The sequence below is a fragment of the Arctopsyche grandis genome, chromosome 2 (genome assembly GCF_051622035.1).
Source record: "Arctopsyche grandis isolate Sample6627 chromosome 2, ASM5162203v2, whole genome shotgun sequence".
NCBI lineage: Eukaryota > Metazoa > Arthropoda > Insecta > Trichoptera > Hydropsychidae > Arctopsyche > Arctopsyche grandis.
This window is the reverse complement of record NC_135356.1, coordinates 17139623-17165924: the sequence shown is the minus strand read 5'-3', so window position 1 is coordinate 17165924 and position 26302 is coordinate 17139623. Positions and strand designations below refer to the sequence as shown.

The following is a 26302-nucleotide window of genomic DNA, read 5'->3' as shown; positions in this document are numbered from 1 at the left end:
CAAAAACGGGAATGGAAACGGGAAAAACGGGAATAAGTGGAATTGCAACGCAATAATTTCAAATGTTTTTGCGTCACGACCTGCGTTGTTAGGGTAAAATAAACAAACAATTGAATAATTACAAATGTGTTCACTGCCTGCATTTTCCCGACAAATCGGAATGGGAACGAGAACAGGAACAGGAATTGCATGCGTTATTGTGGCATTGCAACGCATGCCGGGTTCAGCTAGTAGATTATATAATGAATGAAAAAATGTTTATACTATAATGTTGTTAAACATGTGTGTTACGGCCAAATGCAGTTTCTTGAATTTAACCTCTCTCTACTCCTACTCGTCTATATTTGTTTTTAACTCTCTGATTTCGATTTTATGGCTTGATTTCCGTTGGACAAGGTACTACTTCCGATCATCAAATGTGATATTCTGCATGCTTACATATAATATATACTTTTGCCTGAAATTCTTTTTCACATTGATATTTTGGATGTTTTGTTGGAAATAACTCGTTGACAGATCATCAGTGATTTCTGATTGTTTGATCAGTATCAATTTTCTCCAGCATATTGACATGCTGCTTTTGCCCAGAAATTAGTTTTTGTATTAAAGAATTTTTAGCATTAAGTTAAAAAACTGTATGTAAAAAAAATAAAACGTAACAATAGATGAAATTTTGTGTTCATGAAAAAATTCGGTGATGAACCAGGGCTTATAAAAATCATGGGTAATAGTGTGTTTACTATTTTTTTCGAAACACTTTGAATGTGTTTTCTCCTCATGAAAAAAATACAGTATAATACTTGTATAAATATTATGTAAATTAAAATAAATCAACAAATTAGGTAAACCTAAAGTGTGATTTTTCCTTCTAAGAAGAGTCACACGCTTTTTCCACACTACTGAATGAATCGAGTTGGATATTTATATTTGTATTATTTATGGACATATGTACATATGTACTATCTAAGAGTTGAAAAGGCTTTGATTAAAATAAAAACCGAATACAGTAATTTTTTACAACAATATTTTATTATTTTATTTTGACATTTTTAATTTTTATTTTTGATATTTCTTATAATATTAAATGATTAAAAAATGAACAAAATATAACAGACTTTTTTCTTATTTAAAATACAAAAAATTTGAGTTTCTCTACTTGTATTATATTTATAACTTGTAATGTAAATCAGGAAAATAATTTCAAAAATAAATATTTTTTTTATGTAACTAAATAACTAAATGTCAAAAGCTAAGGGGAAATTGTTAAACTTGTAAAAACAACCGATAGGCGCTATAATTCATCGGCTGTAGAAAGAAACTTATGTAGGTACAGTGGATGGATTATGCCATTAAGATTCATTAGACGTTCTATTTATGGTCTTAAAAATCAAACGTAAAAACTGAGATGTTTAAAATATTAATGTTTACATTAGCTGAGAATGAAAATAAAAATTATAAATAATATTTTTTGAATCCGACTTCTAACTATCCATTATGCTGGGGTCACTTTTCACGTTATAAAACCTGAAAATGTTGTGAATCCATGTATTGAAATTAAAGTATCTTCCAAAAACTAACCTACATAGGTATGTATATAAGAGTATATTAAAATATATATAATAGCTTGGACATGTTTGGAATATTGACTATATTTTGAATTATGAACTACATGACAAACTGTTTTGACAAAAGTATTTTATCCTCAAAACTTACCTCATTTTCAAAAAGCTTTCCATATTCTTAAAGTCACTTCGGCTGAAAGTCACTAAGAACTTTTAAGCATGTTTGTATTTTACGATAAAAATACTCAATTCACGTCGATTATACCTACATATTTCTAGTACATTTGCACGATTGGTTTAAGATTGCCTCACATAAACTTTATTTTTGCAAGCAAAACTAAGCGGATAGATAAATCTGTCAATCCATCGGAAACGAATTAGTCATAGCGTTTCATATTTTAGTACTTTTTGTTTCAAATTTAAATCAATATATGTATGTGTACATTTTAGACTCTATGTACAATAACAGATATCTGAATTCCCCACATTGTATTATACATAATCAGGTTGGTTTAATACATCTATAGATAATTCAATGGAAGCAGTTGATTGATTGAGCCACCTAATTAATCAATGATGTATTCCAAATTGGCAGCACTGATGCTGTGATTCTGTATTGTACGGATTGAAAACTGTACTGAACAGTATTATGTGTGTATATATTATATGTACATATGTATGTATTTACATACCGTGCTTGGTATCGTTTTGTGAGAATGGCCGATCTGCGATTAAAATTTTAATATTTAACGGCAGAGTGTTAACGCGTGCTTCTGTATTATTTATTGATGGCAATGAAAAAACGCGTAAGAAAATTAAGAAAAAGTGCGGGATCTTTTCGCGAAATGCGAATTAAATTTCCCTGAAGCACTAACGCGTGCTTTCCTACCCCTTATGACATCAAAGTTTCACAAAGGGAGGAGAAAATTCGGCCCGTAAGCTGGATGAGGAAGAAGGAAGGGGGGCGAGGATCACTGACTGTGAAAGCGAGGGAGTTTCAGGTGGGATGGGAGGATGGGGAGGGGTGGTTTAGCATGGAGGATTTATTAATTTTCCGGACGAAAACGAGTGTTTTCCCTTGACATGGTATATATTTACCGCCGAAGCTTATTACGTTTATTCGGAACCCCCTCCTTCTTTACACTTTTATTTCGAGCCATTTGCCATCCTGAAACCAGAATTTATGTTTTTCTAAAAAACCAATAACGACGAATTAATTATCTACAACTTTGAAATGGAGAAACGTAAAGTTAAGATTTTTCTTCAACTTTACGAAAGTTTACATCCAAAGTGTAATATATGTATGTAGGGGAACTTTTATTGACTTACATATGTATGTATAATTAAATAAGTACATACATATATTCATTTGAAGGGGACACATTCGCGAAATCATTGTAAATTTGAGATAATAATAATCTAATAATAATAATAATAATATAATCTCTCATATAGATAAAGTACCTTTATTGTTAATTAGAGAAAGAATGACACTGACAAAGAGTAATATTAATGATCACATGGCTTAAAGTTATGTTAAAAATATGAGAAATCTCAAAAATGATTATAATGAACAAAAATACATACATCCAGTGGTGTAGTGCTAAATAAAAAAGAACCAGGTCTGTGTTTAAGTTATACGACCCCCTCCCACTTTTTTCCATACTAAAAAAAGTTATATCTTAATATTGGTAGTCCAAATATTTATAAAAAAAATCTAATTATTAATATTCATTATAATAGAATAAATTACAAATATTCTTACTTGTTGAAATTATGATGTATTTTTTTATATTTTATAAAAACTTCCATAATGCATCATCTTCAACATCTTTGATTTTTCAAAACCCGTGTTTGTGTGTCAACAGCAACATTCGCTTTTAGCATTGTTAAAACAATGTAAATATGTTTACCTACATATGTCAAAAAACTTTTTCTAATTTAAGATTGTGTGCTGTAATACAGAAATTTTCTATATTATATGTACATACATATTAAGAATTTGTGAATTAAGCTTACATAATTATTATTAAGTAGAGTGTTGATTTAAAGGTCAGAATGTACAACGCAAAGGCCATTGAGAGTCGTGAATCATTTCGAATAATTTATGCGGGCATTATTACATATAATAAATAATCTCTTCAGCTTATTTAATCGTGTGTTGAATTTGGAATCGCGTGTAAGTGTACACAGCGGCCCAGTACGAAATCATTACATATTTATGAAATGACGGCCGTGAAGGATATCGCGAACGCCTTTTATTTTGTTTTTGTTTTTATTTGTTCTAATTTAATTTCATTATTGTTCCGTTTCTCGTTTTCGAGCTGAAAAATGAAACAGCGTAGGGGAACAATAAAAAAGGCAATAATGCGCATGCGAGGCGGGTCCCCGAGCCGACGTTGCAAAATCGTCATTCCCTATTCCTTTACGGACTAGGCCAGACGCTCTCAACCTTTTTCATCCCCCACGTTCACCCCCCCCTCATACACACCTTTCTCTCTTTATTTCACTTCGAAGGCGATTGCACGACGGCCGTCCCATGAATAAGTGATCGGCCGGGTGCGCTTCGGTAAACAAGCGAATGGATTGCGCGCCGAAAGCGATATACATATACACATACATCTATGTATATTATATACATATGTACATATATACATATGTACATATACATATGTACATATACATATGTACATATATACATATGTACATATACGTAGCTAAAAGTTACCGGAATATTGAATTAAAAAATCACGCGTTCAATAAATCACTTTTACGATTCAAGGGATTCATCGTTAGGCGTAATACTATTGTCCGAATCTAGGAAGATTCATCAGCAGATTCATGGGCAGTATTATGTAAATACTGCCCATCAAGAGGATTTCTAACCGGGGCGCCATTCATATGAGATCTATTTTGATGAATCGTTGGTAAGGTGACTTAGGTTTTAGATATACGGCTGTGTGATGAATATTACCTATACTTTTCAATGGGCTTACTCCGTTCCACCGACTTGAAATTTCTCGAAAATGGTTTTCCTGACTTTTTATATATATTTACAAAACACATACAAAAATGTTTTACATAGTCAAATACTTATAAACTGTTACAAAATGTAGTATGAATTGATTTTAAAGTTGTGATGCTTAAAAATCTATAAATTATCACAATATGCTAAAGATATTACATGTATACGAAAAAACATGTTGGTATACAACATACAAACTCCCGTTCCAAAGTTTCGAGAAGTTGAGAAAACGAGTTTCGATAAATTTCATATCAGTAGAAAGGAGCGTTTCACTTTTCAATATTGGTTCGAGACTTCAGGAAACAGTCGACATTCCATCTTGTTCCAACGCTTTTTCCATTTTCAGAGCAGTTCTAATGGGAAGGTTTTTCAATAGTGATAATGGTGTTTTATTCAACACACACTATTTTTAAAATGTAAATTCAGTTTGCTTTTCAACATCTACGTTACTCTTTTGGGTATGTGTGTGTGTGTATATACATATGTATACATATGTATACACATACTCACACAATAGAGTTATGTTATGTTATCATATTTACATACATACCAATTTATGTAAATATAATTTTTTTTTACGATCTTATTTATATAGCCATTTTCCAGATGTTATTTGGAAAAAACGCGGCATTAAATGTGACTTAGTCGCAAATTTGGAAATAAATAATTAATACGTTTTACGATTATGGAGAAAGTTCGCTCTAATTTTGAAGTTGTTTTATTATGATCTTTTTGATTTCAAAACACAATTCACATGGTCTCATAAATGAAATATTTTTGTCGCTTTTGCGATAATTTTTAGAATAAAAATTTCGCCTGCTGTATATTTTTCTGAGATTTTAATTAGAGATTTAAAGGAAAAGAAAAAGGTCTCTAATTTTCATAACAGTTAGTCTTTTGAAAACCGCCTGCAATACAAATGCGTATATCGAAAAATGCTTTATAAATGCTGGATTACCGTAAAAACACCATTCTAAATAAATACATATAATTTATATCGAAGAAATACATTTCAAAACAATAAAATGGAAAATTAGTGACAAGGCTCGTGTATAAGTGCTTCTTTTCTCTTTAACACATTTTTTTTCATATAATATTTGTCGTTTCCGCTGTTGTTTATGATCACATGTATGTATGTATGTATATATTATTATACATTTCAATAAAATAAAATATGATTGGTTTTTAATGAACTTATGAAAATGAGAGCCATAAGTATAGAGAATAATTTGGTCTAATAGGCAGAAATGCACAATTTATATTAAAATTATGAAAGGGTTTATCAAACGCAAATTTCGCAACCGACACATTTTCATCCATCTATATATCTATATATGTATATAAAAATCAATGTCTGTCTGTCTGTCTGTCTCAAATAGGCTCCTAAACCAAAGAACCGATTACGATGAAACTTTCAGGATTTGTTGTATACATGTCCGGAAAGATTACTGTGAAAAAAAAAAGGGAAAAAACCTCTTAATAATAATATTCGTAATTACGATTTTATCGACGCGAAAGTATGAAGCGCCAGTGGGTAGTTAAGGAAATGTTTACGTTAGCAACCAACTTGCGCGCACGCATTGCCAACGTACAAATACATTACGTACCACTCATACCAACCTGACATTACGTACCACTCATAACAATCCTACATATCTATATAAATCAATGTTTGTCTGTCACGTATGCGTTCCTATACTTTACTATAATTTAATTTGATTATTAAGAACTAGCTGTGTTACCCGGCTTCGTATTTGTAATATAAACCACATAAACATGACTAATCTAACAGTAAACATTTTATTAAAAGAAAAATTAAAAAAAAATTAAAAAAAAATATATATATTTTTTTAAATTTTTTACTATTAGATTAGTCATGTTTAAGTGGTTTATATTACAAATACCGAGCGAAGCCTTATTTTGAAGATTAATTTGAAACTGAAACATTCACTTCGGAAACGGGAACGGGAATTGCATGCGTTATTGGTCGATAGAACGATGGAACTTTCATGATTTATTGTATGCATGTCCGGAAAGCCTACTATGAAAAAAAATCGGCCAAAAACAGGAACGGAAACGGGAAAAACGGGAATGAGTGGCATTGCAACGCAATAATTTCAAATGTTTTTAGGGTTAAATAAACAAATAATTGAATAATTTAAAAATGTGTTCGCTGCCTGCATTTTTCCGACAAATGGGAACGGGAACGAGAACGGGAATGGGAAAGGGGACGGGAATGGGAACGAGAACGGGAATGGGAACGGGAGCGGGAATGGGAACGAGAACGGGAATGGGAACGAAAACGGGAATGGGAACGGGAACGGGAACGGGAACGGGAACGGGAATGAGAACGGGAACGGGAATTGCATGCAGTGGCATTGCAACGCATGCCGGGTTCAGCTAGTAATGAATAAATATTAATATTATATAATTTTAATGTTAATCTGTATAAATGAATAAAACATTAAATAAAACAATGCGTCAGTTTCATAATTTGAACATAAAATTTCGTCTCCAATCCAACTTCAGTCGCCAATAAACCGCAAAGCAAAAAATATATGTACATATGCTATGTATGTAAGTAAACGCTAAAGAGGATAGTAATATTCAAGGGAAAAATAAATAAATGTTACAAATTCCTTTTTATAGAATATTACAAAAATATTTAATTTATTTATTAATTCCAATTCGAAAAATTAAATATAATTTAGGTAGAATATTATAAATATCTATGTAGTACACAATTAATGAAAGAAGATTATTTTTCATATTGCTGCTTTTTTAACATTTATTTAATTATAATAGAAGAAAATCTACGACCATATCGATAATTGTCAGTATAATTTCATCCGTACGACGGTTTTATAATATTTATTCAGAATCGGGTATTTCGGAACACGAATTGGTTGTTAATGATGCTTCACTCGAATGATCCCCGTATCCACCGTGGTGTTCACTGGTGGAGCTGGAACTGGCTGCTGATGCTGCACCACTCGAATGGTCACCGTGTCCACCACGATGTCCGGTGCCTGAAATTGAACTTGCTGCTGATGACGCTTCACCCGAATGATCCCCGTATCCACCGTGGTGTTCACTGGTGGAGCTGGAACTGGCTGCTGATGCTGCACCACTCGAATGGTCACCGTGTCCACCACGATGTCCGGTGCCTGAAATTGAACTTACTGCTGATGATGCTTCACCCGAATGATCCCCGTATCCACCGTGGTGTTCACTGGTAGAGCTGGAACTGACTGCTGATGCTGCTGCACTCGAATGGTCACCGTGTCCACCACGATGTCCGGTGCCTGAAATTGAACTTGCTGCTGATGACGCTTCACCCGAATGATCCCCGTATCCACCGTGGTGTTCACTGGTGGAGCTGGAACTGGCTGCTGATGCTGCACCACTCGAATGGTCACTGTGTCCACCATGATGTTCGGTGCCTGAAATTGAACTTGCTGCTGATGATGCTTCATTCGAATGATCCCCGTATCCACCGCGGTGTTCACTGGTAGAGCTGGAACTGACTGCTGATGCTGCTGCACTCGAATGGTCACCGTGTCCACCACGATGTCCGGTGCCTGTAATTGAACTTGCTGCTGATGACGCTTCACCCGAATGATCCCCGTATCCACCGTGGTGTTCACTGGTGGAGCTGGAACTGGCTGCTGATGCTGCACCACTCGAATGGTCACCGTGTCCACCATGATGTTCGGTGCCTGAAATTGAACTTGCTGCTGATGATGCTTCATTCGAATGATCCCCGTATCCACCGCGGTGTTCACTGGTAGAGCTGGAACTGACTGCTGATGCTGCTTCACCCGAATGATTTCCGTGTCCACCGTGTTCACTGGTTGAAATTGTTGCTGATGTTGAACTTGCTGCTGATGCTGAACTTGCTGCTGATGCTGAACTTGCTGCTGATGCTGAACTTGCTGCTGATGCTGAACTTGCTGATGATGCTGAACTTGCTGCCGATGTTGAACTTGCTGCTGTCGATGTTTCATCTGAATAAGCTCCGTGTTCATTGTGGTGTTCACTGGTTCCATGGGTTCTATGCCCACCGTGATGTTCACTGGTAGAACTGGTACTTGATGCTGATGATTGTTCAATATTTTTATTCGATTTTTCTTCATCTTTGTCATCTATCGCATTTCCAGTTTTATTATTCTTTTTGTTTTTTTTACCCTTTTTATCAGATTTTTGTGATTTTTTCTTCTCTACTGTCTTTTTAGTTTCAACGTCATTTCCATTTTCTGATTTTTTTTTGTCAGTTTTAGATTCAGTCTTCTTGGTGCTATTTTTTCCCCCTTTATTCTTGGTTTTAGTTTTATCAACTGATTTTGGTTTTTCTGAATCATCTTCATTATCATCGTCGTCACCATTACCATCTTCTGATTTCTTTTTCTCTTTTATATTTTTTACATTGGTTTTTTTACTCTTTTTATCAGATTTTTGGGGTTTTTTCTTCTCTACTGCCTTTTTATTTTCATCGTCATTTCCATCTTCTGATTTTTTTTTGTCAGTTTTAAATTCAGTCTTCTTGGTGATATTTTTTCCCCCTTTTTTCTTGTTTTTGGTTTTATCAACTGATTTTGGTTTTTCTGTATCATCTTCATTGTCATCGTCGTCACCATTACCATCTTCTGATTTCTTTTTTTCTTTTATATTTTTTACATTGGTTTTTTTACCCTTTTTATCAGATTTTTGTAGTTTTTTCTTCCCTACTGTCTTTTTATTTTCATCGTCATTTCCATCTTCTGATTTTTTTTTGTCAGTTTTAAATTCAGTCTTCTTGGTGATATTTTTTCCCACTTTTTTCTTGTTTTTGGTTTTATCGACTGATTTTGGTTTTTCTGAATCATCTTCATTATCATCGTCGTCACCATTACCATCTTCTGATTTCTTTTTTTCTTTTATATTTTTTACATTGGTTTTTTTACCCTTTTTATCAGATTTTTGTAGTTTTTTCTTCCCTACTGTCTTTTTATTTTCATCGTCATTTCCATCTTCTGATTTTTTTTTGTCAGTTTTAAATTCAGTCTTCTTGGTGATATTTTTTCCCACTTTTTTCTTGTTTTTGGTTTTATCGACTGATTTTGGTTTTTCTGAATCATCTTCATTATCATCGTCGTCACCATTACCATCTTCTGATTTCTTTTTCTCTTTTATATTTTTTACATTGGTTTTTTTACCCTTTTTATCAGATTTTTGTGGTTTTTTCTTCCCTACTGTCTTTTTATTTTCATCGTCATTTCCATCTTCTGATTTCTTTTTCTCTTTTTTATTTTTTAAATTGTTTTTTTTACCCTTTTTATCAGACTTTTGTGGTATTTTCTCCATCACTGTTTTTTCAACTTTAGAATCGTTTTCATCGTATTTATCGTCTGATTTTTTATGTGCTTTCGGAGGTTTAGTCTTTTTGTCAATATTTTTCTTTCCCTTATTTCCTTTTTTTTTACTTCTTTTGTTGTTTTCGATTCTTCTTCCTTATTTTCATCATCATCTTCGTCTTCTTCTATGTCTTCCTCCTTATCATCATCATTGTCATGAGTTTTTTTACTACATACACCTTTAGAACCTTCTATAATGTTTTGAGTTTCATCAGTTATTATGTATGACTCATGTTCTCTGTAATGATTTATTATGATTATTCCATTATTTGGTGTGTTTTTGTCATTGTCATGTACGTCATCTTCATCGTCATCATCATCATCGTCATCATAATTATCATCATCATCATTTTTCTTATTACTTTTTTTTATTTTCTTCGGTTTTTGCTTTACTGCATTCTTATTTTTTTTTGAATCCTTTTCATCGTCTCTATCAACATCATTTTTATTTTTAGTATTTTTTATTTTCTTTTCTGTCTTCGGTTTTTGCTTTACTGCATTTTTATTTTTTTTTGAATCCTTTTCATCGTCTGTATCATCATCATTTTTATTTTCAGGTTTTGGTTTTCCAGTCTTTTTTGTAAGGTTTTCAATTTTTTTCTTTTTTACTGTTTTTGCTGCTTTAGAACCTTCTCCTTCATCACTCTCATCGTCTTTTTCATCTTCATTGTTATTGTAAACTTTCATTAGTCTTCCATTAACCATAACGAATTCTGCATGATGATGATCATGAAGTTCATTATGATTATTTGACCTTGGAATAATTTTCTTGCTATTCCCCGTATGAATTTTGTCATCATCTTCTTCATTTTCATCATCTTCATCGTCTTCATCATTTTCTTCATCTTCATCATCTTCATCTTCTTCATCATCTTCATCATCGTCGTCACCATTATTATCAGTATATGTATTTTTTTTGTCTGATTTTGCCGATTTCGTACCAGCATTGTTACCGTAATGAACTACACCACTGTCATATATATTTTTCATTTGATTACGATAATGTCCAAGGGTATGTACGTGAGTTTCGTAAGATTCTTCACTACTACTGCTACCAATATTACGATGAACAACGTTTATGTTACGTTCTTCAGAATCGTCGTCCTCTTGTTCTTCACTTTCTTCGCTGACGCTTTCATTATCCTCATCGGACTCGTCATCGTTGTCGTTCAAAGTTTTTATGTCGTTAGATGGTTTTGTGCCCCACTGCGATCCATAACTTATAAAAAATTAAAATTAATAAAAATTTAAAAATCATATTTTGACTATAACGTTTGGTGATAGGTTTTAGAAAACTAAATAAATTGAACATAGACGAACTAAATAAATTGAACATAGACGAACTAAATAAATTGAACATAGACGAACTAAATAAATTGAACATAGACGAACTAAATAAATTGAACAATAATTTGATAACATAGACGGACATGAATTGAAATATTCATAAATGTCATGATATCAATGAAGTAAATTAAATTTAAAGGTTACAAGGAAACCAACGAATACGGAAAATAGGTTTGTTCGAAATTCCCCATCTATTGATTTTTTTTTTAATTTTAATAATATTTAGGGCTTCTAAATTGTATTCCGCTTGTGGCCTCCAAACTGCTTCAAACATTTGAAGCATTTTGAAGCTATTGCTATAGCTTCATTTGAAGTTATTGGTTCAAACATTCCTATATTTATTTATAAGTATTCATTAATTTGTTTTTTCATTTAACCACATAAAAATTTGTTAAATAAGTGTTCTTAGCCCTTTCATTTTTCGCCCAGAAACCGTCTACTCTAAGAAGGAACATTAATTACGATATACTTAAAAAAATCTTTCTTTACAAACTTAAAAGCCATTTTTTTATTCTTAATTAGAAAAGATTTTAATTCATAATAAATTTTAATTTTAAATTTAATTAATTTGGCAGTATCTAATGATGCCGTATCATTACATATTGATTTAGTTTTTTGTTCATTTTTATTTTCAATTTTCAGTTAAAATTAAAAAAAAATTGTTATTAAATGTAATTCTTTATACGTAAGTAAATATTAAACATTTAAGTACACGCATACATTTTATACTATATTTGCTGATGTAACATACATATGCACATAAATAAAATTAAACGAAATCGACGCGCATTTTTAAATTAAAAAAAAAGGATTCTCACCTCTTGCTAAGACTGTAGGTAGTTGCTTCTTCTGAATCAGCCAAATTGTGATGATTGTATTTTCCTAATTGGCAATTGGAATGATGTGGAAGTGCTATCGCTAATGTGCATAATAGCAGCACTAACGTGCTGACCAGCAGCTGCCGATCCATCTTTACACAATTGTGGTTATGTGGTGCTTTGCGCCTGTATTTTATAGGTCTTCGTTTCTATAATATAAACATAATTAAATATTTACTTCGTAAATGCTTCGATGTTGTGTAAATTATTTAAATGGTGTACTAGTGTGCAAAAATGCTGGTTTTGTCACCTGAGCATTCATTGAAGCAGTTGTGTGCAGAGAGCTAGTGATGTCCAAGACCGACTCTTCGATTTCTTGCCCCTACAAAAAAATAATTATGTACTTCATTTTTCAATGCTAATCAAGGTAAAATTAGTCAATCGTTTTTTTTATTTTGAAGACGTCAGTTAGATGTGTTATTATCAATTTAAGTTTTGAAAATGATCTTTCATGATGATAGATAGTTCTTGAAGAAGAAGGATATTTAAAAAATTGAAATAGAGGTATTTTTGGTCACTTTTGCACCCGAACCAAATTTTTCTAGCTACGCCACTGATATAGTTAATATTTGGAGAAGTTTGTATATTTTAAATCGACAATATTTTATATTATTTAAACAGATGTGTCTGATAGATATGGACATCTAGTTACACTTCTGCACGTACATATATTTATGTACATATATTTACTCATGTAATATGTGTAAAAAGTTTTCAATATAGTGACGTTGTAAATTTCCAAAAACCATTTTCCGCACAGTGAAATATGGACGTACACGAAGTCTCATATCATAATAGCATGAATATTAAACGGGAGAAAGCATTGAAATTTTATAACTTTACGGATTTCAAACTTTGAGTACGTGCCGCCTTAACTTACACTATATTAAAGTTTTAGAAACTCGTTTCGTTCACATATATACATGCATACATATGTATGTATGTGTCGCCAAAGTTCAAAACATATTGTAATAACGAAAAATGTTTCGAAAATTCCTTAATGGCACAAAAAGTAAACTCAGAGGAATTTCATGTCAAAATCGTACTTATGTATGTACATATAATCAAACGTATTTCATAAAATTCATAAAATATAGTAAGAATATTTTTTAAAGTTTTAAAACTTTGGAAAATTTTGTAATTAACCAAATGGAGATATGTACATAAATTCATAACACAAATCTTTCAACAATATTGAAACACTTTCTCAACTAAATAATTTGACAGTTTCAAAGCACAATCTTCCTTATAATTTATATATATATATATATATATATATATATATATATATATATATATACATATACATATATGTATATACATATATATATATATATATATATATATATATATATATATATATATATTTACATATATATATATATATATATATATATATATATATATATATATATATATATATATATATATATATATATATATATATGTATATATATATATATATATATATATATATATATATATATATATATATATATATATATATATAATATGGGTTAAATAAAAATTATGAGGAAGATCGTGATTTGAAAGTGCTCGTTATTAGTCCACCGTGGCTATGAGACAACCATGCGATTTCAATTTCATAACACGTTTGAATAATAAGATTAAAGTTTAACAATATGCACTTGACCGACTGCATTGAAATATTCTAGTATGTAGTTTAAGCCCCTCCATTGTGAATTCACCGAACATGCATATTATGCAAGTTGGGTCAGTTTCTCGGGTTGGGATTTATGATTGTTGTTACGCTTTATGTATCTATTAACCGCGTAGATGTATTTAAACCGACCGTGCATTTAATATTCATTCATAGAAAATTGTTGTAGTTTTGACTATAGTATATATGTATGTATGTATATACATATGTATTAAGCTCCCTTTAGCCTTATTAGATGTCTCAAATTAAATTAATATTAGAAAAAGGTCCATTACCTACTTGGGAACATCAGGAATTGGGATATTTGTGACTTATTAGTTTCCACAATTTTATTTATATATGTTACACCGAATCCGTGAAATTGTCTATTACACGGCAAAGAATTTACGGAATCCGTGAACTCGGCAACGTGCTGTATATATATATATATATATATATATATATATATATATATATATATATATATACATATATATATATATATATATATATATATATATATATATATATATATATATATATATATATAAAATATCTACATATGTAGATATCCCCATCATTTATGTACATTCATGCTTTAAATGAATCAATATTGGTAACATTGTATTAATTAAAAAATCAATAATATGGTCGCAAAAATAGGCCCAGCCAAAGCCCGGCTATTCGTGGGATAAACCACGCATTAATTAAGGGTTTTGGGAGAGGAGGGGGGCATTAGGGAGCTCAGTCCGGGCCTTAAAAAAATATGATAAGAACGAGACCCAAGCTGGGAAATTGTTGCGGAGGAAAATATGCGAATACCGATTGGAAAAGTTTCAGACGAAAGCTGAAAAAAAAAAAGGAAAAATTACCTCTTAGCATTGTTTTAATCTTGCTCGCTCGGCCGGAGCGGCGCAAAGTTTTCCCTCGTTTCGCTCAATTCGCGTTTTAATAAGGCGAGTTTTCCACGGGAGAAATGATCGCACTAAACTGTGGGTCGCGTAGTCTCGTGGTCCCAACCTGCACAATATTATGATTTTTTGCACGAGTTTTAATTTCCTAAAACCTCATTATTGTATTTGTTCATTAAATTTTTATTTACAATATACCATGGTAAAATACCAGATTTTTTTTTAAATTGGTTGGATGAATTGAAAGCCGTGGATTTGGGCAGTGCAAAATAAACACAGCTCAGAGTTTGCATGATTTGTCAACGGTTTCCCGATTTGAAAACAGTGGATTTTTATAGCATAAAAACACAAAAAGACATTTTTATATACATACATACATATAAGTATTTATTTATTTACATATTAGCCACAGTGACATTACAGAATACTCTAACGCGTCACTGTGACCAGATATAACGCATAAAACATGTAATGTTTTTCATTTTAAAATATTTAAAAATACTGGTGATCTGTAATACGCTTATTCTGTTATTCCAAGATTCTGGAAAAATAAAAGTAGTGAATTAAGTCAAACTGAAATAGTATTTTTGGAACTGAAAATTGGACTAACGGCTCATATCAAAATTAGATTGAAAATTTACATTTTTTAAACCAAACCTTGATTATGAAATTGAGATATTTTTAGTTTCATAATAATTTGGAAAATGAAATTTTTGAATATATTATATGAACGTAACGTTTGTTATAATATAACAAACAGATTACACTACCGATGCTTTATGTCTGTTGTTTTAAAATATTCAAATGGGCTAATTAATTCAAAAATTTCATTTTCCAAATTATGGGTTCTGATGAAAACAATAAAAATACGTCGATAGGACAATAGGGCGGCTTTGAGTGGAAATTAGATTATTGCAAAGGCTGGGAATAATCGGAAAATTTCATATGTGCGCGAATTTGACGTTAAATGAGGTGCAATTTTTAACGTGTCATATTCAGGCGCACCACCCCTCGCTTTTCACCCGCCTCTTTGTCTGTAATTTGTGGAGATGCCTACAGTGGAACGAATGCCCAAAACAAAATGCAGTTGCAAAAGGGAATTACGAGTGTAATTTTGCACCGTAATTGCAGTAGCGCGCAAGCAGTTAACGATCGATGAGCGACGGCGGAAAAACTCGGCCGGAAAAGCCTCAACAACATGTTTTGTAATCTTTGACATTGTATACGGAATTCAATATGTGTAATCAGCTAACGAAATTTTCTGCTCGAATTTATAAACATATGTATGTGCATTTATTTGTATGTACATGGAGTCGATCGTGGGTTGTTTGAGATTCGAGCGTGGTAATAAGGAAAATTTGACCCTCGTATACTATCGCCAATAATCTATATTATATTATTTAGTACAGTATAAATACATTCATTTAGTTTGAGCATCACGCGTTGGATATTCAAATGTTCCTTCCTTAGTTAAGTGTGTATTATTTGTACATATGTACTTTATAGCAAAATATTTATTACGTTGGCAAACTATCTAAGTTTTGATAAAGTTTTTCTATTAAAATTATATACATATTCAAATTCATCCGAGGATGCTTTATTTTATAGGTCGTTTAATAACTTCAGGAATTTTTTCCTTGTGTGTGTGTAGAGCTAATATTTATGTAGAGTGTAAAAAATTCTATTAACCTAAAATACTTATAATTATTATATATTATATAATTAGTAAATAATATTTGCATTTATTTTATAAATGTTAATGTGGAATTCATTAAAAAATGAATTAAAACAAGTGGGAATCGATACATTTTGTACGACTTTCACGGTTATAAATATGTTTAATACATTTAATATTATAATAAAAAGAATATATTCATTTCAACATACAATTTTTTGTTTCTTTTATGTATAATGTATATAAAAATATCTAAGTTTTTTTAAATTTTAAGTCTTTTCTTATTTAAATAAATATGTAATATTTCCTTGCGGTTTTAAAAAAAATAATTTTTCTTTTCTATATCAGAAATATTATATAATATTTCGATAATAGTTCAATGTAAAAGTTGACATTAATTCAATTCCAAATAGTACACAAATGTAAAAAAAATAAATATTTTCCAACAATTTCTTTCCGATAGCTTTTTAATGTATTTTTTTATAATTTTCTTTATAATGATGAAATAGCTTAATACCTGGATAAATAACCCAAATTCTGATAAATCAAAAACGCTTCTTTAAAATTTACGCCACCATTAAGACTTTGATACCGAAACCATGTTTCATGTAAAGGTTGTAATATAATTTATTAAATTACTTTCATAAACAGCGTTTATGAGAGTAATTAAATTAGGTAGTGATCTTTTGTGGCAAAAATTTTCATTTTGCGATGAATTTTCGCATTGCAATGTGGTGCTTAACAGTCATTAATCATTGTTAACGTTAATGCACAGTGTATCTTGCGTAGAATAAACACTTAATTATTTAATGGGTACAAGACGAAATTTGCACCGAAAAATGTGTATTCAAGCAAGCCTGCAAGGTTGAACAGAGGTTTTAATTTAAACGCGATCAATGAACAGAGGATTTGTGTTTGTTATTTTTTTTGTTCGATGATTACCTCCGGCCATGACATGAATATTAGACGATTGTTTTCGATTTTCGATATACGATTAATTCCTTTTGAACCGATGCTCTTGTCAGTCAACTTGAACGATTTAATTTAATTGTAGCAAGAGTTTTGGAGGGGGATGTTTTCCTTTCCTTTGTCGATTGTTTATCTTCGTATTCATAACGAGAGAGCAGCACACTGAAACATAAAGGGATTCTTGAAAATATTATACAAACACAATTATACATATGTTTTTATTGTATATAGTTTAAAGGAAATTTTCGTTATTTTGAATCATTGAACTAAAAGTAAAACTAAAGGTTTTCGATGTCGAAAGTAAAGTTTTTCAGAAAGCAGACAAAATAGCATGCGTGATTTGTTATACATAATTTACGAATGTTATTTATACATTAGAGCATTTTTCGACAACTTTTGGATGATTCTGTTAATTATTTTGTATAATATGTATATTAATATTAATATTATGTGGGTTAAACTTGGAAATTTAATGATTCACGATTCAGAAGCTGCCGATCACTGCATTCTGCACTGCACTCTAAAAACAATTAACTGGCTCCGAACTGGTATATTATTTATTTATCTTAAGCATTTATCAGCAAAAAATGTATTTAATATTTAAAAAAATTTGCGCTTATTTCATATTTTCATAAGAATTAAATGAATAAATAAAGTTTTATATTCTGAAGCGTACATATCTGCGATATTTCCTATTTAATAAAATTCCTTTTTTTTCGGGCAAAGAATGGGTTACTCTAGAATACGATTCCAAATGGAAAAAGATACCATGTTTATATAGCAACCCCATTTAGGCAATCTTAATAAGAATAGACAGTATTCTTTTTGGAATAAAGTTGAGTATATTATATACAATTTTTACTGTAAACCATTCGTATTTGCTGTTTCGAACATTCATCTGTCTCTAAAATGCACGTCAACGTGTAATTGGCAAACTTTTTCAGGTACTGAACACGTAACGGTGATAGTACCACATCCCCGACGTTTTTATTCCCTTTTGCTCTTTTGTTTCATCGATTCTACATCCATTTCGCGTTGTACCTAAAAAAATACAAAAAAAACCTAGAGCAACGCGGAAAGGATTTCTCGAAAAACGGAAGGAAGCAAGGAAGCAAGCCACTCCGTTTCCTATATCTTCGACCTGAATTTATTTTCATCGTGTCCCCGTCTACCGAAAGACAAATCCAATTCTACAGTAATGCTAGAGGATTTCGCCAAGTGGCCTGTGCCTTTGAACGTTCCATTTTTTCTTATATACATTTATTTCTTTGTCTCGCCAGTATTCAAATGCAGGCTACGTATTTCTTCGCAATGTTAATCGGTAGGATTTATCAAGAGACATGTGAGTCGATTAATTCATTTTCACGCCTTTACGAATACAATAGGACTTTCTAATTATTCTATAAATGTATCCCTTTTATTGCCAACAAACTACAAACTCAAAAGTATATATCAATTCAGTATTAGATTACATATGTACATATTATATTTTTCAAGTCAATAGAATTCAATTACTAATTAAACAAAACTTATAATTAATTTCATATGATTGATGAAAAATTTTTACTCCTTAAATAATTTTAGGCTGCAGTGCATTCTAAATAAAAAAAATATTACACACTTTCGATTAATAGATTCTCAAAATTGCAAAAACAGATTCTCTTTGGAAAAATTTCACCTGCGGGGCATTTTAAATAGAGTCGATGGAAAACAAACAAGACTAAACTGCCATTTGCAGTTGATGCATCTTCACTAAATTTATTGTTATTTGACATTGAGTTGAAACATATGGATGTGAAATTTCAGGTAAATACGTTTACGCCGAATACTTCTTAGGTGAAAAAAATAAAAAGTCTTGATTTTCTAATACTTTCGTATAAGGTAAAAATATAAAAAAAAAAAAAAAAAAAGTATATGAAATTCATGATACCTGTTACACGTAAAACAGTTTTAGTTCAATCTGCTGCGAGGTATAGGAGATAATTTAATGCAAAAACTTATGTATAGGGGAAGTTTCATTTTCGATGAACATAAAATTTTCAACTTAACGAAAAACAAAATTTATTTTTTTGCTACTACACGTACATAGATAAAGTGAAAAGTATGCAATTGGAATAAAATTTCACATGAGATGAAATAATTTACGTATAAAATGAATTGCTGAAGGGGTGTAAGTTTTATTTTAAAACATTTTTTGTTTTAGAAAAAAAATATTTTTCAAAACTTGTTAAAACATAATAGTTTTTCAAAACTTGTTAAAACATAATAGTTTTTCAAAACCCTAATGCCGAATTTACTTAATTGGATACTTGGGTTAAAAAAGTACGCCATTTTTGTTCATTTTTCTAAACGCATTTTAGTTATTAAATCATATGAAACCCAGTATTAGTTAACATTTTTTTTTTTGAGAAAGCATGTCTGAAGATATATACCAAATTATAATATTAAAAAAAGACTTGCGTGCACATAGGTACATATCTACATGTATGTACATATGTATAATGTAGTATTATATGTATGTATGTATAAAAAGTCACCTTTGGTATATAAACGTAACATTATAGAGCAAGGTCACGAGACAAAGAAACGTCTTTCTCAGTTGTCATTTTGAAAATATCGAAATACGTAGGGATTTAAGTGACAAATTCACGTAGGTGTGTACGTAGTACATAATTTAACGGGTCTCGTCGTGTCACGACAGGTTTCTCGATTGGTACGGCCAGATACAGGCACCGTTGGTTATTGCTGTGCATATTATTTACGGTCATGTTGGGACTACGGCACGCCATACTTCGATGACGTCACCGGATATGCTAATCGACGTGATCGATAAGGGAAACCAGAGAAAAATCAGACAAACCTGTGCAATATGTTCGTATGATATTACGATGCACAAAGAAAGTTTTGTGGGAAATATCAAATTTTCCACACAATCAATTAAATCATAACGCTTTTTAGAAGTTGAGATAGAGTTGTACACTCTGGAGAATATGATGAAACATTGAAAAATCATTTATTTTAATTCTTAACCTCAATAATTTAATAGACGCAAATGACATTCGCTTTCCTAATGGTGCATTAAATATAGAGTTCAAAATAACTTAATAAAATCAGTCAAATTTAGTCTAAGTTTTTTCCGTCAAATAAAATAAGAATGGCGATGGGATTTTGTGTCTAGAATTCATATAATTAGCCAGAAGCATGGCTCGGTGGTTGGGATTTTGCCTAGCACCGAGAGGCGCCGGGTTCGATCCCGTGAGTTGACCTCGATTGAATTTATTCCGAGTATATCTGTAATGCTGCTGGTCAGATTTGGATTTTTGTGCTCCAGGTTGATCGTTTCTAATCAAAGTTAGCCATTTTTTCTGATTTCATTATTGAAACGTTTACTGGATTAAAAATTGGCTGAAAACCTTTCTATCTACTATGTCACCACTGTTTGAGTATGATTAATGTACAAGTAACATAAAATTCATAGGCGTTAATTTCGAGTTTTCAGTGACTCGTAATTCAGCGACTTATGTAATAAAAATGCTGCATTGCCTGCAATTTGCTAGGAAGGCGCATTGGAATTTACCTGTTAGGCCTTTCTTCTTTGCATGTACGAAGGTAAAATATTTGTAAATATAATAGATCTGATGTATATAGGCTGATGAAATATGCATGTGCAATCACTTGTTGTTGTCCATGCGGTTAAATGAACATCAACAACAGCTTAAACATGGTGAATCTAATAGTAAATATTAATTTGTTTTTTTATTAAATTTATTTGAATCGAAAAAAAAATCAAAACGTCATAGAAATTTTGACGTGTTTACGAAGTTCCCAACCAATGTTTCTTACATACAAAGTCTCTTTAAAAATTATATATTAGATGTATTTGGTATAAGGATAAAATATCATGCTAAATCGTAAAATTCTGATAGGAGATCTTTATTCATTAGTTCACTTTCACAATTTTACACACCGTTCGATTGACTTACATACACCCTGTCCTCACAAAGTCGTCTCGTCTGCCATTTCGATTGCACCTCTTTCGTAAGTCTCATCTTTTAACATTTATTCTGGAATTTTCAACATATGTACATACATACATATGTATGTACATAAGTTTGCCCCAACCAAGACAACTGAGAATTATCGATCCATTAAAGTTTTGACGTCCCTATTAATGTTATAAATGGTAATGTCTGAAAGATTGAGCATCGCTTGGTAAAGCGGGTGGGTAAAAGTCCAAGGAAATGCAAAATATTATAACAATTAATTTTCAAATTATATATAAATTTATTTATTTTCAAATAATTTCAATAAATTGGGTAGATACAGGTTTCATATCCTAACTCACCTTTTTTGTTGGGATTCTATGAATATTAAAATAATGATTTAAATGTTGTATAAATATGTGTCAACACACCATAATTTGCTTAATGTGCTTTCTCATATTAGATTAGTGTCATCGCATTCCATCAAAGCTCTCAGCTCTAATTAACTCATCTAAAATTTGCTAATGTAATTGTATACCACATCTAACATAAAAAAAAAAAAACACTTAGTGAACTTCTATTCTAAGCATGTTATTGATAATAATAAGATACAAGAGTTTAGAACGTTGATAATATCAAATTATCAGTCATGTAATCCCAGCACTCAAGTCCAGGATTAGACGCTTTTTTCCCATTGTACGAAACGGGTAGTATAATATAATATAAATGAAAGTCAAAGCCATTTGTCAGTGGGCTTTTATCGGACTGGTGCGACGACGCGTCACTCAGGCATCCGTCGTCCTTTTCGGTTTCGATTTTCCGCGCGGAAAAACGAAAAGAAAAGCGAAAATGGCCGTTCGATCTGGTGAGACCCATAGTGAGCTGGAGACCCATGTCACCGTCTCACAGCACCCCGTTCATATTGCAGCACTGTCATCGTCCCGATACAAACTATAAACTATGGCCGGCCGCCGTGACACGTGAACGTGACATATTTATAACCCCCGGGTCTCAAAAATATACATCCCCTGTTTTCACCTGTCGACCCTTACGCGGGACCCCCTCTATATTGGATTTATAGGCGCACCGTTCCCCTTTCATCTTAAAAGATATTTTATTTCTGAGAAGTAACTGTGTGTGCTCGCTCTTTCTTACATTCTCCCTTTCCCCTAAATCCTCCCCTTTCTTTTATCAACCCCTCCCCCCTCTTGAAATATTGGAACACGTACAAATTTTTCGCAACTTGCGATTTGTGGTTGAAGTTAAAATTTTTGATTTGACCGCCGTCTTTAGTTAGGCTTTTCTCCGAAATTTTCGACATTGTTAATTGGACGTAGATTTATTTAATAGAATGAATTCTTACAAGTTAATATATATTCGTACTTTCTGCGAAATAAATGCCAAATTTTACAATTTAGTAACAGTAGATAGCATAAGCGGTATTTAACTGTCTTATTAAATGTATGTACATATATTTGTTAGACAATCTTGTAAATTTCTTAAAGATGATAAATATTACTTACAGAGTATGACGATTATTATTATTATTTAAATTTATATTTATCATGGTGCCATTACGGGCTTATCCTCAAGGCGACACCTATGGACAAATTTATACATATTTAAATTTATGTCATTATTATTATAAATTTGAAATATTCAAATAATGTTGAGAAATGAGGTTGCCAATTTGTTTGAAACCGTTTAAAAATGAAATCAGGCAAAATGTCAAACTCTGATAGGAAACCATTTATCTGGAGTCACTGGGTGAAAGATAGAACCCATGACTCCTCAATTGACAGCACTATGCGCTAATCACTGAGCTATATTGCTGGTTGCAATTATGTATGCTCGGATTTGGATAATCTCTAGTGAATTATCTTTTACTAACATATGTACTAATGTACATCTATATGCGAAGTAATATGAGCGTGAGAAAATTCAAGCTCGAGATATTGACTGATTTGCAATTCAACAACGACATTGATTAATGTGTCGTTGTGAATACCGTCAATTCTATGAAACTGAATTTAAGTATCTAGAGATACAGAATACCTATAAAAAATAAAAATATCTAAAACTTATATAAATGGATGTGATTATTCATTTTATTCAAATTAAGATTTTTCTTTTTGTGTAAATGAAAAAAATTGTTGATTTAAAATTGATCGGAATACTTAAATTTATTTGAAAGACTGAAATAAACCATTATACATATTGCAAGGTTCTTAAAAGTTTACCTTATTTTGAAGGAGATATTAAATTACATATATATGTACATATGTAAGTTAATTCCATTGGGAAAAATTGGTTCAACTGTTTTTGAATACGGTTTAAAGTTTGCTCATGTTAAAATTTTTTACGTATTTTCCATAGTAGATTTATTGTAATCGTTTCTCTCAAAATGTTTTGCCTTTGCTTTTAGCGGAAAAGACGAACTATTCAATGGGAATCATTCTGGTTGGTAGAATGAATTTCAGCAATGCCAATTTTCATATGGAAAAGTTTCGACAGTTAAGTCAGACATCATTAAAAATCATTTCAAACGTTAATGAAAGCAATTTACCAATGAGATTATTTGGAAAGAATTATCGTTATGTACATGTGTATGTAATACATATATGCAATACATATCATACGCAACGAAAAGCCTATCGTTAACCTATTGTTTAATTAATTTAATCGCTAATCTGTGAAAAGTATCACGTGTTTTATTTTGTGAATGGAAACGATGACTCGTTACGTGTTACGTGAAAGACGTCACCAATCAACGGCACAAAGACGAGCTCATTATCTCCGTAATTACGTTACATAAATGCGACAATTTGTCACATTGAATTGATGGGTAAAAATTTTTCACTTATGCACATACATATGTACGTACATACGAGTGACTTCATTGCTTCTTCGAAAAATGTGTTAGTTCAATTAGATTATCATTTTTACATGCTAATTTCCAACTATCTGTATCTACGTACATATGTTATTCCATATCATTTAATCTGATATTGGTTCAATTTAAAGTGATTAGCCATGTCACGGCTGTTTGAAAAGCTGTGTGCTTTAGTAACGTCTCACATACATCGTACATAATTTAGGTATTTGAACTACATTGGATATATTTGTAATTTCATAATAATAAAAAAAATACTTAATTACGATTCACAAAGATATTTTAAAAATTAATTTTTAATTACATTTACATTAATAAAGTAATGAATGTAGCTTTGGCTTTCATTCAGTCACTGGTTTTAATAATCCCAATCATTTGTTCGATATTCCAGATAAATTTCAGTATGTTTATTGCTGCTGACAAGATCTTTACGATTATATATGTATAATAAAATTCAAGTCGATGCGATGGTGTCTATCTGTATTAATGTTTCACAGTTAAAATGTATATAACGCATCAAATTCATGCCCACTATGATATTTTTTGCTGCAGAAAACAATGAGAAACCATTGGATAAATAATGCAAAAAAAAAACTTTTCTTGAGAAAAGGACACTTGGGTGCAAACGACAAAGTGATGGTGCGAACGAAATAAAAAAATGCTAATTTTTATTTAAAAAAACAAAAAAAAGATTTTTTTTTGAAAACACCGAATTGCTCAAATATTAATTTGAAATTTAAGGTTGGATTCACGTGTTTTTTTGACATTTTCCAAGAAATTCGAAGCTTTTGTAACTAGAACCCATAGAATTTAATTGAATTTTTTAGGTAACGGAACATTTTGTAACAATCGCGTATAAAATTCAATTAACAAGTTGTATTTGAAAGTTTTCCCAAATCAAAATGGCCTTCTATTAAAAAATTCACTTTATATAAGCAATATAAAAATTATACCAAAGGTATATATACATATGTATGTACATTAGGACGAAGTGAAAAACGCTAATTTAGAATTTCTATTGATTAACCAAGTGGAAAACCTTCGTAGTATCAAAGAAACGTTAAATAAAAAAATGTTATCGATTTAAATCGGTCAATCGATTGGTTGGAGGCACAGAACAATGTTTAAAATTGATTATTTTGTATTTAACGTTTCCTTGATACGATTGATGAATATCCAAAATTCGCATTTTGCACTCCAACCAATGTACCTAGGTATATGTACATACATATATAGTACATATACCTATGACCTATGTATGTATGTATTTAATTTTAAACAATAATAATTATTTTCGCAATTCCTTTGTATTTCAAAGATCAAAAGATGTTCCATTAGTTTAGTCCTTAGAGCTATGAATGCTACATCACCATTTAATATTAATCTACATTCTTAACGACGAAAAAATGGTTGGGTCATTGCAAAAATCAAGATTGAAAAGTTCAATTGAATTTGAATGTTGGTTTTTCGGATTTAATAGTTTGTTGCATTATATGTACATACATATGTTCATATAATAGTATCTGTAGACGTCTGTGTATAAATTCGCCTATTGTGGAAGCTACATAGTAGATAAATTTACAAGTATGTATGTGTATACATGTGTGTATGTACAAACTAGTCATAGAACATACAGAGTATTTAGTTGGCAGCATCCAGACTTCCGAACGGATACTCGGTGCGGTCGCTACCTATTTATTGAAGATAGGCAAAATTAAGTGCCGATATAAATCAATAAACTGGTATACAGGGCGAGCCATTAATTAACGTTAGTACTATTATTACATTATATATGTGCGTTGGAGAGTAAAGTGGCGTTCACACCGAAGCACGCGATCGCGACTCGGCCTCAGGGGTGATATTAAGGTTTAATCAAGAAGATTTTTGAATTTTCTTCAAAGAAGAAGGACTGAAATAAGCAATGGCTCGGTAATGAACGCGATAAATAATGTGAGGTGGTTCCAGAAATCCACTCCTCCCTCTCATCTCCAAGGAGCGCTACTGAT

General features: G+C 31.3%; 3 protein-coding genes across 5 annotated transcripts in view; 1 reads left to right on the top strand and 2 right to left on the bottom strand.

The window, feature by feature from the left end:
• Positions 1-26302, top strand: part of LOC143922781 (discoidin domain-containing receptor 2-like) — a 212969-nt gene that overhangs the window by 140511 nt on the left and 46156 nt on the right. The gene's annotated exons all lie outside the window — the stretch shown is intronic.
• On the bottom strand, positions 7233-9734 carry LOC143922782 (uncharacterized). Its single transcript, XM_077446113.1, has 4 exons — positions 9726-9734; positions 9316-9492; positions 7683-9240; positions 7233-7543 (listed from the first exon to the last, which is right to left on the bottom strand). Exons 1-4 carry the CDS (start codon positions 9732-9734, stop codon positions 7497-7499), a joined length of 1791 nt encoding a protein of 596 aa, XP_077302239.1. The 3' UTR covers positions 7233-7496.
• LOC143922825 (uncharacterized) overlaps positions 8766-26302 on the bottom strand; it is a 29009-nt gene continuing 11472 nt past the window's right edge. For 2 of the 3 annotated variants that reach the window (XM_077446179.1, XM_077446178.1), the window contains exons 2-5: positions 17394-17582; positions 12456-12527; positions 12146-12354; positions 9040-11199 (exon numbers count right to left, since the gene is read on the bottom strand). In XM_077446179.1, the coding sequence (XP_077302305.1) occupies positions 9930-11199; positions 12146-12354; positions 12456-12527; positions 17394-17408 (1566 nt within the window). In that variant the 5' untranslated portion in view covers positions 17409-17582 and the 3' untranslated portion in view covers positions 9040-9929. The other variant, XM_077446180.1, reaches the window with a different exon arrangement.

Excerpts from the sequence above, each read along its gene's own strand:
- LOC143922782 (XM_077446113.1), bottom strand. Across the intron at positions 9,241-9,315 it reads ACGATGAAAATAAAAAGACA|AAATCAGAAGATGGTAATGG; the intron begins GTAGGGAAGAAA and ends AAAGAAAAAAAG. Across the intron at positions 7,544-7,682 it reads AGCCAGTTCCAGCTCCACCA|TGAACACCACGGTGGATACG; the intron begins GTGAACACCACG and ends CAGCTCCACCAG.